The sequence below is a fragment of the Myotis nattereri genome (genome assembly GCF_964212035.1).
Source record: "Myotis nattereri genome assembly, chromosome: 4".
Lineage (NCBI taxonomy): Eukaryota > Metazoa > Chordata > Mammalia > Chiroptera > Vespertilionidae > Myotis > Myotis nattereri.
In genome coordinates this window covers 55,277,925-55,291,051 of record NC_138079.1, presented here as the reverse complement: position 1 = coordinate 55,291,051, position 13,127 = coordinate 55,277,925, and the positions used below count along the sequence as shown (strand labels likewise).

The 13,127-nt window shown below is 40.8% G+C and overlaps 1 protein-coding gene across 4 annotated transcripts in view; it reads right to left on the bottom strand.

Moving 5' to 3' along the window:
* The window catches only part of CAST (calpastatin), a 110,533-nt gene that overhangs the window by 39,822 nt on the left and 57,584 nt on the right, over positions 1-13,127 (bottom strand). For 3 of the 4 annotated variants that reach the window (XM_081088663.1, XM_081088664.1, XM_081088665.1), the window contains 6 exons: positions 11,903-11,962; positions 7,747-7,788; positions 6,164-6,220; positions 5,535-5,648; positions 4,420-4,500; positions 775-843 (listed from right to left, as the gene is read on the bottom strand). In XM_081088663.1, the coding sequence (XP_080944789.1) occupies positions 775-843; positions 4,420-4,500; positions 5,535-5,648; positions 6,164-6,220; positions 7,747-7,788; positions 11,903-11,962 (423 nt within the window). Of the gene's footprint in view, positions 1-774; positions 844-4,419; positions 4,501-5,534; positions 5,649-6,163; positions 6,221-7,746; positions 7,789-8,372; positions 8,439-11,902; positions 11,963-13,127 lie in introns of all 4 variants that reach the window. The other variant, XM_081088662.1, reaches the window with a different exon arrangement.

The following is a 13,127-nucleotide window of genomic DNA, read 5'->3' as shown; positions in this document are numbered from 1 at the left end:
GATAATGGCCTACTTGAGACTATATAATGATTTATAACTAATTTAAAGAAAAATTTAGCAATGCAAGGCTTAAAGAAAAAAGTACACTTTATTATTTAGTAAAAATAACTTTTCAAAAAAATTTATCTTGCCCGGCCGGTGTGGCTCAGTGGTTGAGCGTCGACCTAGGAACCAGGAGGTACGGTTCGATTCCAAAGTCAGGGCACATGCCTGGGGTGTGGGCTTATATCAGTATGATGAAAGAATGCCTCCATTCTAATTTTGAGGTTAAGAATGACTCACTGTGAAGGATAACCTGAATTTAAAGGGGAAAAGAACAATTTGGCGAAAGACCTTTCACTGTTTAACTCAGATTAATTAGTAAGAATAACTACTATATTAACACTATAATTTTAGAAATTCCCCTGGTAATGTACTAGACTTTGGGGCCTGCTAGCTTTAGCCTGATTAAACTAGGAATTTCAGAGTGAAGAAGTACCTGGCATTCTTTAGTGATACCCCTGGTTAAAGCAGATATATTTGCAGGAGAGAAAGTGGAATGAGAACTTCATGGGATGTAACTGGAGTTTTCAGAACAGAGGGTTATACTATAAAATGTTACAAACATACGTGGGAAAACCACACTTTCAACCCAGTTATATTAGCTTGAAACAGTTGATTAAAAAGATCCTTTCAGGTGCCCCCACCTCATATTGTCTGGCCTCAAGAAATGAGATCACGATAGAGAGACTGCGAGTAAATATCTTAGGCAGAAATGCACTGCTGTCTTCATACCTTTCCAGATGGTTCACCCGGTTTGGACTCAACTGGTACAGCCGACATTAATGATTTATTTTCTTTTTTCTGGTGGAGGTTTAGAAAGGAATAAAAACGTTTTCACATACATTTATAAAATTCAATAATATTACATATATTAAAATGAATTCAATATAATATTAATAGCATTGATCATATACTGAATCTGCTCAGTGCTAGACACCATGTTGTATGTGTTATGCCCTTTTTCAGAACAGCATAAATAATATTAATAAATCATAATATAAATTAGTGATGTGGAAATCAAGGCTCAGAGAGGTTAAGTAACTTTTTCCAGGTCACACAGTCAAAAAACAGAACCAAGATGTGAATCCAGAACTGCCCATCTCTTTCTTCACTACTCTTGGTTGCCTCTCCTGGGGCCCACAGCCAGTGTCTGTGGGTCCCATAAATTCTTTCTGTAAGTGTACACTTCCTCTAGCTGTTGCTATTTCAGTCTCTGCTCCCCACACAACAAGACCTCCACACCCCTTGGTTTGGTATCTCATCACCTACTCTTCCCTTTATTTCCCCAAAATGAATTTCCTTCCTACCAGCACTTCTGTTGCTCTATCAATGATTGCCAATAACTTTCCAATCTGTGATTTCATGCCATTACCCAGACCCTGGCAAGGACCCCTCTATGACTCTCACCTCCCACAGCCGCCATGACCAAGCACCATCCTGGGTCTACTGGGGCGTTTGTGCCCCCTGTTCTCTGCTGCCTCTGGCATCTCTTCTGCTTTACCCCCAACTGCACACGGTCTACACATTTCTGCCTGTGCTGGTGGTCCGGTCCAAGACCATTCTCTAGGGCCAGGGGCCAAATGCTTTCAGGGTCTGGCAGCAACTCAATGGGCGACGTTGCCAGGATGAAGACAATAGGAAACTATGTCCCATTTGCCAGCCCCTGAATTCTGGGCAGCAGAGTCTGGAGGCGGAGCGCACAGACTCCAACTGCCTGGGTTTGCACCCCGACAAGCACTGGCTGCACCTCAGTGTCCTCACGTTTGTTCTATCTCAGAGAGTGACTGCACCTACCTCAGGGGCTGTGAGGATTAGGTAAATGAGTCTATAAAGTGTGAGAGCCAGTGTTTGCACATACTGAGCCCTTTCTAAGTGCTTAATTTAAGAAAGTGTTAAATAAATGACTGCGATTGTCACAGTAAAAACAAGGGGGGCGGTGGGGGAGAGGCCTGGCCTGGTGGCTCAGTTGGTTGCAGCGCCCTCCTGTACATCAAAAAGGTTGTGGTTTGATTCCCATCTGGGCACGGATGGGAGGTCACCGCCCTCACACCATTGTTTGGCTTTCTGTCTCCCTCCCTTCCTCTCTCTCTCTAAAGTCAATAAACATACCCTTGGGTGAAGATTTAAAAAATACTGTGGGGGCCATCCCCAAGTCTCTCTCTCCCCCTTCTTCGCTACTCCAAAACAGTATTCTAATTGCCTGACTACACATCTTTCTTGGGACACCTCAAACCCATTCAGCCTGTCCAAAACCAAACACCACGTTTCCTCCTCAACCAATTCCTCTGGTGAACTGTGTCCACCTCCCAGTGGCAACCAGGGGCCGGCTCACAGTTTCAGGAGGCACTCACTCTCCGTGCCCTGGCAGAAGCCCTCACCTTAGGGTTACCACCCTAGCCCCTACAGACTCGAGCCCCAGGTTAGCCTGAGATTTTCTTTACCTTTGCCCAATCATTTCCTAAAACCTGAAGGATTTACCTCTGCAATGCCTCCTCCTTTTCTCCCCACTAGTCTATTCTATCTCAGCTCGCATTTACACTAAATTAGGATTCACCAGGACTACTGGAACAGCCCCTGACCAACCTCCCACCTTCCTATCTGTAGTCCCCCTGTGGTCACTTTCACAATCCTTTTGCAGTTTGGTGTTAATGGCTCCGCTTGCTGCCTCTGTTCTCTAATCTCTTTCACACTGTTTATCCTCTGCCTGTTGAATCACTAACTCCCCTTAGCAGTCTCCACAGCAACACCTCAACCTGTCCTTCTGGTCTGACAGCCCCACTGCTCACCGCCCTGCGCTTCACCCAACACTGGAATGCACGCTGCTCCCAGAACACATCTTCTCCTTTTCCATGTCGATGCCTTTGCAAGCCTGCAATCCAGACTATGCTTCCACGCCCCACTCAGACTGGATCTACTCAAGGTCCCTGTGGATTCCCGCAGTGGGGACCTATTCTGTCCTCACCAAACAGCTCCCTGTCTCAGCCTGCCTTGAACTGCAGCTGAGGCAGTGTCTTTTCCCACCCCTAGATGGCCAGCCTGCAGCGCGGGTGTCACACACAGTGCTTTCAGCCTGGTACGCACTAACAAAAATAACTTTAAAAATGCAGATCTGATCAAACCCATGTTACGGGAGACAAATCAGAGGCAAAGAAAAGTGATTTACCAGCTCAAATCAGTGCAAACTAGAATTCCATATAAACCTCTCCTAATTTTATTTTTCAGATTTCACTGATAACTCTATATCTAAAATAAAATTTAAATTTTTGCTTAATTTTAAAATCTATTCTATCAGATCTAATCCTCTGTCTTAAATCCACCTTTTTTTCAAATCATTTCATCAACATGAGAGAGTAATGTGTACCCCTTGGGTGGGTTGGGGGTAGGGGTCTCAAGTGGTCTACTGCAAGAAAATACTTTTTAAACTAAAGTTGGGTATTTTCATTTAAAAGTGTATATAAAGTTTACCATTACACTCTAAGATATCTGCATTTATTTGAACAAAAACAATGTGCATTTTCTCCCCAAATCTGAGAAGAATTAGATATTTCGGGCAGATGTGCCATAATCTATCCTACGACTTTCCTTACCATTGAGCCTTCAGGAGAATATCTTTTCTATTGCGAGAAGCAGGAAAATAGGTAAGTACATATTCCTTTCTATTTTCATCTTCTCATTATTGCTTCAATTACTTATTTGTGTTTCCAGAGAAATAAGTACTAGCATTTCTAAGGGAGATGGCTCCACATGGATAACACTCTATTGCATGAGTAGAAACACAGACTACTTCTCAGCTTACATTTCCAAGCAAGAATCTTAATTGGCTCATCAAGGACCTAAGGAAAAATTGCCCATAACTGGCCAGAAGGGTATATATATTCTCTTCTGAGGGGGTTTATGTTGTCCCCTTGGAAAACCTCCCATATCAATTCATGTAGATGTTGTGACTATTCATGGTTTACAAGGAACAAACTTGTTGACAATTCAGAGTAATGCCATTCAAATGCTCATGGCAATTTAATTTGCTTTATTTCAAGCCTGTACATCTTGAAGGCAGGCTCTGAGTCAACCCACATGTCAATTACCTCAATCCTGATACCAGGCCTTATACAAGGCAGGTGACCAATAAATATGTATTGAATATATGGATTTTAAAATCAATTTCAGTATTCTGCTCACTCTATATCCCTCAGCTATGTGATCCTCTTCACAAATATATGAACAATGTTCAGTTTTGAGTGTGGCAGCACCAGAACCCTAAATGGTCAGTGAGAGCCAGCGTAAAGCCCAGGGAGAATGGGACTCCCTGAGTACGTTTCTCACGAGAGACTGATAAGCATCGGGCCCACGCACACTCCATGTCTGCCTGTGTGTGCTCACCTTGTCGTCTGACTTGCCAGAGGCCACAACCACACCAGCAGCAGCAGCAGCACTCTTTCCACCTGTGTCCTGAGATTTAGTCTAAGGAGGAGGATGAAAGATGAACAGAACTCAGTCTCTTTGAGTGACTGTTTTTGAGATTATGCATTTTTCAAATGTCACTGCTGAGCCAGTTTGCCCTTGTGGACATCTTGTATAGGAAAGGTCACTAGCTTCCGCTGAACATGATGCAACGTTGAGCACCAACCCCATGAGGCTGGACTCCGAGCTTACAGAGTCCGTGCAGGTAACACAAATAGTAAAGTGGGCCAGGGAGGGACTGTGGTAAATTAGAGCACATATACCAGGTGTCAAGCTCTCGTCAATTCTTGACACTTGAGCCCACTGTTGCCAAGTATCCTGATTTTTCTAGAGAAGCTAGACATTTTGATTTTATGTGAAGTATTCTGACTTTGTCGGTAGCTAATTTAAATAATACTGTAAGCCAAACAAAATACACTCGAACAAAACACACATGAGCTGCCTTTAACTGGTGGGCCAGAGATTACAATCTCTGATACGAAGTACACTGTTAAGCAGGACTGGTTCTTGTCTTGCAAGAGCTATCAGTGGGAAAGTTCCTCTCATATTTGTTTATTCTGCTAATAGTTGACCCTCAGTGGTTCTAGAAATATGGAGACTCCTTCTGATTCTTGGTTCTGAAAGTTCATCTCTTCTAGCACAAGACCCTAAAAACTCTTCCAGGCTTCCCTGTCAGCAGATCATGCAGGGCATCTGGGTTCCCACCACCCGCAAGGAGAGGGGTCCAGGCAGCTTCCTGTCTGCGAGGCACCAGAGCCTGCTGCCCTGCCGTCATGACTGGACCCTGATGGGCCATAGAGGACTGGATGGAACACCCCCGGGACCTGTCTGGTGCTCTTCTCAGGCTTTTCATAGGCCCATGTCCACAAGGCTATTCGCGAAAGCAGCAACATGGTAGCACCAAATCATTACAATCAAAGATATATTTGGCACAGCTCAGCAGCTTCACCTACATGTCCATGGCGAGAGAGGACCTGTGTCTCACCCCCCAGTTGATGTTAGTGTTTTCCTAACTATTCATCTGATTTCTTTACCTTTGGTTTGCTTGGTTTCTCTGACGTTGGCTGCTCACTTGGCCTGGAAACTGCTTTTTCGTTATGACCATGCTTGCTTGCTGTATGTGGTGTGCTTTTGGATAGATTTTCTGGCTGAAAACACACACACCGCATTGTTAACAAGATGGCAAATACAGATACTTTTCTCAGTAGAGTAGGAAGTGCTCAAAACAGTTGTGTTTTATGCGGTTTTGAATTGTGCACATTTAAATTAGTGCGATATCAACGTGATAAAATTTCACCGTAGGTACAAAATTTGAAATACCGCAAATCCTTCCCCCCAAATTCAGCAAGAATCATGAATAAATTGCAAATCCTTCTACTGCCGCATGGTGGTGCTATTTTAGCTACAAACAAATACCAGCCATCCTCACAGGACTTGTTTCTATAGCAATTTACATTTAAAAGGCTTTTCCATTACAGTTGGTATTCAATATTATTTTATATTGGTTTCAGCTATACAGCATAGTGGTTAGACAATCATATAGTTCACAAAGTGATCCGCCTGGGGACTTAAGTCTTGACTGATGAGAATTTCGTATTTCATCCCTCACACACACACAAAAGGCTTCACCTTATGCTATCAAGTACTAATGAGGATCATTTACCTCGTGTTGTTCCTTTGGCTTTTTTTCTAGTTTTTTTCCGTCAATAAGTAGAGGTGGCTGTCAATTTCAAAACATAAAACATCAATTACATTGGAGTTCATTGTTTTCATAACTCCGAACAGGCTCAAGAACAAAATTCCCAATTAGACCATTCTGCCTCTCTTGAGAATGACTCAACTACAGAAGCAGACATGTGCTTTCTGGTCAACAGCAATCCTACCAACAGTCTGATAATGATAATTATAGAAGAAGAATAAAAAATTTAGTTTTCACCTAGAACAACTTTTCAAATAGGTATTTATCTCTAAATTATGGGCTGTTTCTCATAATTCATGCAGTTCTTTTGGTAGCTGCAGGTTTAACCACAGAGATGACAAGTGGTCATTGTGACCTCCGAGTTTGGTGGAAAAAAAGGGGATTCTACTCTAGAAATTAATTTTTTAAAAATCTCCTTTCACAGGAGATTTTTAAAAACTTGCATTTTCTTAAACAGAATGATTTACATAGTCTTTTCTGTGTTGCAATTCTCTTGATATTGGGTAGATAACCAAAAGCATTTAGATATAAAATAGAAGACAACCCCCACCTGGCTGTTGACTTCTTCCTCTAGAGCGGACTATGGAATTACCATCCTGGGGGGGAGGGGGGGCAGCCAAGATGCCTCACACCAAATCAGACAAGCCTCAGCTTTCACCCAGATGACCTCACCCTTGCCTGCACTTAAAGTACTTTAGCCAGAACCACCTCTGTGCTTTCCCACAGGAAACCTTGAGGTTTTACCTGAGTATTTGCTTGGGTGTGCTTGAAAGAAAGAAAGAGCAGCACCCGATTGATGAGAACATATGCCGTGGCTGCAGACACCCTGGGATCACTCTCCATGTGGACACAGGTTGGCTTTCAGTCTAGACAGCCTTGAGTCAAGGAAGCCAGGGAAGCTGCTCCCAAGGGGAAGTCAGAGCTGTCTCCTAAGTAACTAGTTCTACCAACCAAGGTAAGACTGTCAGGAGTAAGCCAGGCTCTCAGCTTTAGTTATCTGGGTGCTAGGTTCAACAGACACAGTTATTCTGGACAGCTCATCATTAAAGTAATTAGACACTCATTACCCTTTGAACTCTCTCCTTTGCTCCTGTTGCTTATTTTTAAACAATATAAAAGAATATATAGATTTGAACAAAATTCCTTCTGAAGCATATTATCTTTTTTTATAAACTAGAGGTCCAATGCATGAAATTTGTGAAAGAGTAGGCTTTCATTCCCCCGGCTACCAGCACCGGCTTCCCTCTGGCACCCAGGACCTGGGCTTCCCTCACAGCCCTGGCTTTGTCCAGAAGGTCGTTCAGAAGGATGTCCCATCTAATTAGCATATTTTGCTTTTATTATTATAGATTAGTATACATTAATGTTAGTGATATGTAAATTTAATGTTATAATTATTTTACATATACTCTATAAAATCATGTCCTAATTAATTAAATTAGCTGACAAAAATCCTTTTACCATTCAGTACCAGCAAATAAGGAACTTCATTATTCATTACTATTGCAAAGAATCCAAATATCTCATAGCTGACATACAACACTTACTTCAGTTGATTGTGACTTCTTTTCAGGTTCTGATTTTACAGCCTAAATTCAGAAAAAGAAAGAAAGAAAAAGGAAGGAAGGAAAAATGGACATTATTTACAAAGTTTATCATAGATTTTCCTCAACTAAGGAAGCTAAAGAGATGATTTTGATGTATTTATAAATGTAATTGTTATGAGTTAAGATTATACTTTGCTTGAAATTGTAATTCTTTAGATAAACACTTAAGCACACTAATTAATAATCTGCTCTTATTAAGTACTAATTTACATCTTACATTTTCCTATATGTATCAAAGATATGTAGAGATTTATTACTATGAACACTGCAGCAAATACATGAGCAACATAAAATAAATACCCTCATCCTTCAAAGCCACACTAGCATGATCAGTCCCTGTATGAGTGAAATAGTCATTGTACGTTTCATCTGACAGTGTGAAACAATGGGATGGTGACAGAACCAAGAGTACAGAGAGCAGTGAAATTCATTTTTAGTGCCGGAATGTGGGCAATGGGTGATTAAGCCAGAAAGTCTGTGATGGGTCGGAGAGTGACAGGAGACTGTGAATGGCAGTAAGCAGGTGCCGAGCAGCTGAAGTGAGCTAGTACAATGAGCCACATCACCTGTTTTTTGTGTCTTTTCTTGTGAGGAGGAGGTGTTCCTTCCGTCTGTTTGCTGACTGGAATGGCCTAACGTAAGAGCACAGCCCCGAGTGTGGTTTTATTTGTCTCACAGTAAAATAAGTTCCATGTACAAATAGGGCTAAAATGTTTATATCAAAACCCGTTGTACTCATGCATTGCGTTTACCCTATGCAGATGGATACAACTCCAAGAAGTTGCAGGCTCTTAATTTCTAAAGTCTCAAGCAAATATTTCAGTTTGAATTTACTCTTTTTGGTGAGAGGAAATCTGTAAGTTTTCCACTGATAAAATTAATTTGGGATCTCTTTCCTTCCCCCTCCTTTCCTGTGTAAAGGCTGCTTGAACAATATTTTTTTTTTCACCTATATTTCTAATGTTTGGTTATTATCAAAGGAGTAGTCACAGGTGTTGTCAAAAGTTTTCTGAAATTTTGGCAACATAATCTTACAATAATTTTGCAAATAGTGCATGGATTGGTATTGCACGCTAAAAATTTAGAGATCTAATCTAAAGTTCTAGGAATAATTCTGAAGAGCAGGCTGTGATTTAGGATCTTTAGTGGAGTATTCTACAAAGTTGTACCCAACCAAAGGTAACCTCTGTCAAAAGAGGCAATTCCTTAAGTACATACATACATACATTCTCAGTACAGACAAGATACAGAAACAGAGATAAAACATATTATAAACTTTTCAAAGTAAGAGATTAACAATTAGGCCTAATGCTTCCTGTCATTTCTTTCCCTTTTATCTGTTTGGTAATATTAGCACAAAGTTCTATTTTTATTCTATTATCTGAAAAGGGTAACACCAAATATCCTCTTAATTTATAATGTCTTGTGCTTCAGTAGTGAAGGTACATATGTTCCTCACATGACAGGCCCTTGTTCTGCTGACACACTTATGGTTTGGGGAGGAAACACAGTTTATGATCAAAGAAATATTTTAAAGAACATTTACATTTTGGACCCTTTCAAATTGAATCTTTGCTAATGAGTTTCTAGATGTACTACTATGCTTTTCTGAGTTTATGCAAATATAACTTTTTAAGTGATTAACAAAGAAAATAAGCCAGTTGGTATTGTAATGGTCTGAATCTATTCATAGCTTCTATTATAATCTATTCATTTGAAAGGTGTAGAACATGGCAAGGATTTGGTTTAGGTATTTACTTGAATTAAAATCTGTTCTCTAGGAACTCAAAATATTTAGAGGAATACGATCATCAAGTTCACAAAAATCTCTCAGGGGAGGTTAGTAAAAATGTTTATGAGCCAACATCAGAAGCACACCAAAATGATTAATGAGAACAGTGACTGAAGTCTACAAGGACAGAGAATTAAGGCCAAAGTGGTCACGCGTTAGCCACTGGTGATACTACACTGGGTGCATCTTATTTTTGCTCCCTCTTTTAGCTCGCCTACTCTCCTCTCCCTCGTCCCTTCCTCTAGTTCCATAACCTCCAGGAATCTCCTGTTTAATGCTTAGCAATGGATGGCTGCAGAGTTTGCTGACACTTGCTCTGGAAAACAGGGCACACTTGAATTAAGCATTGGTCCTCAAGCTGAGAGTTGGGGGGACAATTAGAATCAGGCAATGGGTCAAAGACAAACCAATAGAATACAAAGGAAATCCGATATTTCTGGCTCTCCTTTCTATTTACTTTCTTAAGTTTTCATGCATTCTAAAGTCAATGAGAACTGTCTTTTGGTAGATGTTTTTTAGTCATAGTTTTAAGATTACTTTAAGACTGAAATTAGATTTTTCTTATTTTTTAAGATTAAGAGAGGTATAAATAAGGCCTTCAGACTAAAGGGTCCCAGGTTTGATTCCAGACAAGGGCACATACCCGGGTTGTGGGCTAGATACCCACAGTAGGGGGCGTGCAGGAGATAGCCAATCAATGATTCTCTCTCATCATTGATGTTTCTATCTCTCTCCCTTCCTCTCTAAAATCAATAATACACACACACACACACACACACACACACACACACACGAGGCCCGATGCACGAAATTCATGGAAGAGTAGGCCTTCCTTCCCCTGGCTGCCGGCACTGGCTTCCCTCTGGCACCCGGGACCCGGGCTTTCCTTGCAGTCCTGGCTTCATCCGGAAGGATGTCTGGTCTAATTAGCATATTATGCTTTTATTATTGTAGATGTGTGTGTGTGTGTGTGCATACATATATATATGTAAACATAAAAAATTAATACAAATGTAAAATATTCCATAACAATTTTAGGTTAATAATTGAAAAATTAAAATGAATGTTAAATGACATTTGTAAGAGCTTATAGTCAAACCATGTGTTTCAAGATACTTGCAATGTCCTTTAAACACAGTTCAAGATGAGGCCATAGGATCCCTCAATATCACTAAATTACAATGCAGTATTAAATTATGGTGTAGGAGCCCACTGGGACAGCAAAGTAAGGTGGAAGATAGAAAGCAAAAGTATGTCGGGGATTTTAAACAAAGACAACTTAATAATAATGGAGCTGGGGTAGTTCTTAGAGGGACTCAATAATATCACCTCATAAAGTTGAGAACCTCTGAAAAGAGTCCCTCTTTAAACCTCCATCCAAGAATACTCCCAAGAAGCAGAGCTTGAGACTTGGTAATGGATGGTGAGGGTTTAAGGCAGGGGTGGGCAAACTTTTTGACTCGAGGGCCACAATGGGTTCTTAAACTGGACCTGACGGCCGGAACAAAAGCATGGATGGAGTGTTTGTGTGAACTAATATAAATTCAAAGTAAACATCATTACATAAAAGGGTACGGTCTTTTTTTTTTTTTAGTTTTATTCATTTCAAACGGGCCATATCCGGCCCGTGGGCCGTAGTTTGCCCATGGCTGGTTTAAGGCCAGCTCTTCAGAACTAGGCTCCCTCTATGTGGCAATCCCATTGGAGGACATTCTTTTATATTTTTCTTCTGAAATTCCAAGAAATAATTATTAGAATAGATCCCAAGTAGAGTTCAACAAAGGTTTACCAATAATATGGTGCCCCACATGATTCAAATTTCAGGAAGAAACTTCAGGAAGCAGCTAAAATGACCAATATCCGTTGCTCATCTATGTTCACTTAGGTCACTTCTCATTCTTATATTTAGCTTTAAATGACTATAATAATCAAATATTTTTATTTAGAAGCTAAAAATTCATAATCTTACTAGTATTCAGAGCCAGAGAAATGTACTTAGGTTATCTTACAAATAAAAAAAAACAAACTCACTCCAGTCTAAGACCAAAAAACCTCTGGGTGACCAGTCTTTTCTAGATATTCTAAAAGGATGTAGAAGTGTATAGGTGATGTTTGAAGTGAATACTGAAAGGAAATTTGAGTTTCCAACAACCCCCATACCTTAGAAAGAGAACGTTTACTTCTATAACATAAGCTCCCTAGGACATACAACTCATTTGCCAACTATCAATCCACATTTGTTCTGCTTTACATTAATCAACTTAAAGGCCTCCACCCAACTTGACCGTGGAAGATGCTCCATACCTTGTTTTCTGTGGTGTTCATACTGGAAGACTTGCTGGTTGATGCAGAGGAAGTAGACACCTAGGAAGGAAAGAAACAAAGTCTGATTCTAGTATAAATCCACACCCTACTTCATCCTTCAGCTCCTCTTAACCATACTTGCTCTTACCTCTTCTTACCTTGTCTGGAGTGCCACTCCCACAAAAGTCCAATTGGTTTTACCCAGTGGGTAAAACCCATTGTAACCAGATCAAATGGTTCAAAGTTTAAATGTGCCACTTACCAAATAATCTTGGGCAAGTTACTTAAATTTTTTAATCTTCAGTTTCCCCCTTTCTCAATTTTTCTTCAATAGATAATTACCTTATAAGTTTACTACTGACTAGTACATAAATGCTCAGGAAATATTATAATTATTGTGTGTGTTCTTTTTAGAAAAAGCATGGACTTTGAAGCTTGAAACAATGTTGTTCAAATGCTAGTTCTGCCAGTTACTAGCTCTGTGACTTTGAGTCTCAGTTTGGGGCCTATAACATCTATTTTGCAGGACTGTATTTGAGATCATGTGTATAAAGTGTTTACACATTGTAGGTGCTCATTAAATTGCCCATGCATTATTCATAATATATTATACAAAATAGAAGGAACAGGGCATAGCTCTAGGAAACAGACTCAGGGAGATGTGAATTGTCCTTCCAGTGTCATGTAAGAAGAGAAGGTGGGGACAGGGGTGTGGAGGAAATATTGCTCTATTATCTGTCTCATCTAGGCTCCTACCTGGAAGGCAGAAGGGGATGAATGGTAACTGAAACACCTTTCCTAGGGATGCCAGTGAGAGGGGAAACCAGCCCCTGAGATCTTATCACCCAAACAGTAGAACATGCATGTGATACTTGCATGGGACTGAATACTACTCTAGTACTTAGCTTACAATACACTGGTTAATATTAAATGGACAATTACTATCCTTGGGAGTTCCAACCCAGGCTCATTAAACCTCCTTAACATTTGAGTCGTTAGGTGTTAGAGCCCAGGGATTCCATCTGGCACACGCTGCCTCCTTAAGTAACTGGCTGTCAGTAAACAGCTGCTGCCCTGCCAACAGTACCCAGACCTCGTCCCTGATGCCGGGCCCTGAGCCACTTCAGAGGCTGAGACCCAGGGCGGGATGAGCCCATCCCTGCGAGGCCCCTGCCTCACCCACCTCCACACAACACCTCTCTCGGTGACTGTATGAACCCACTAC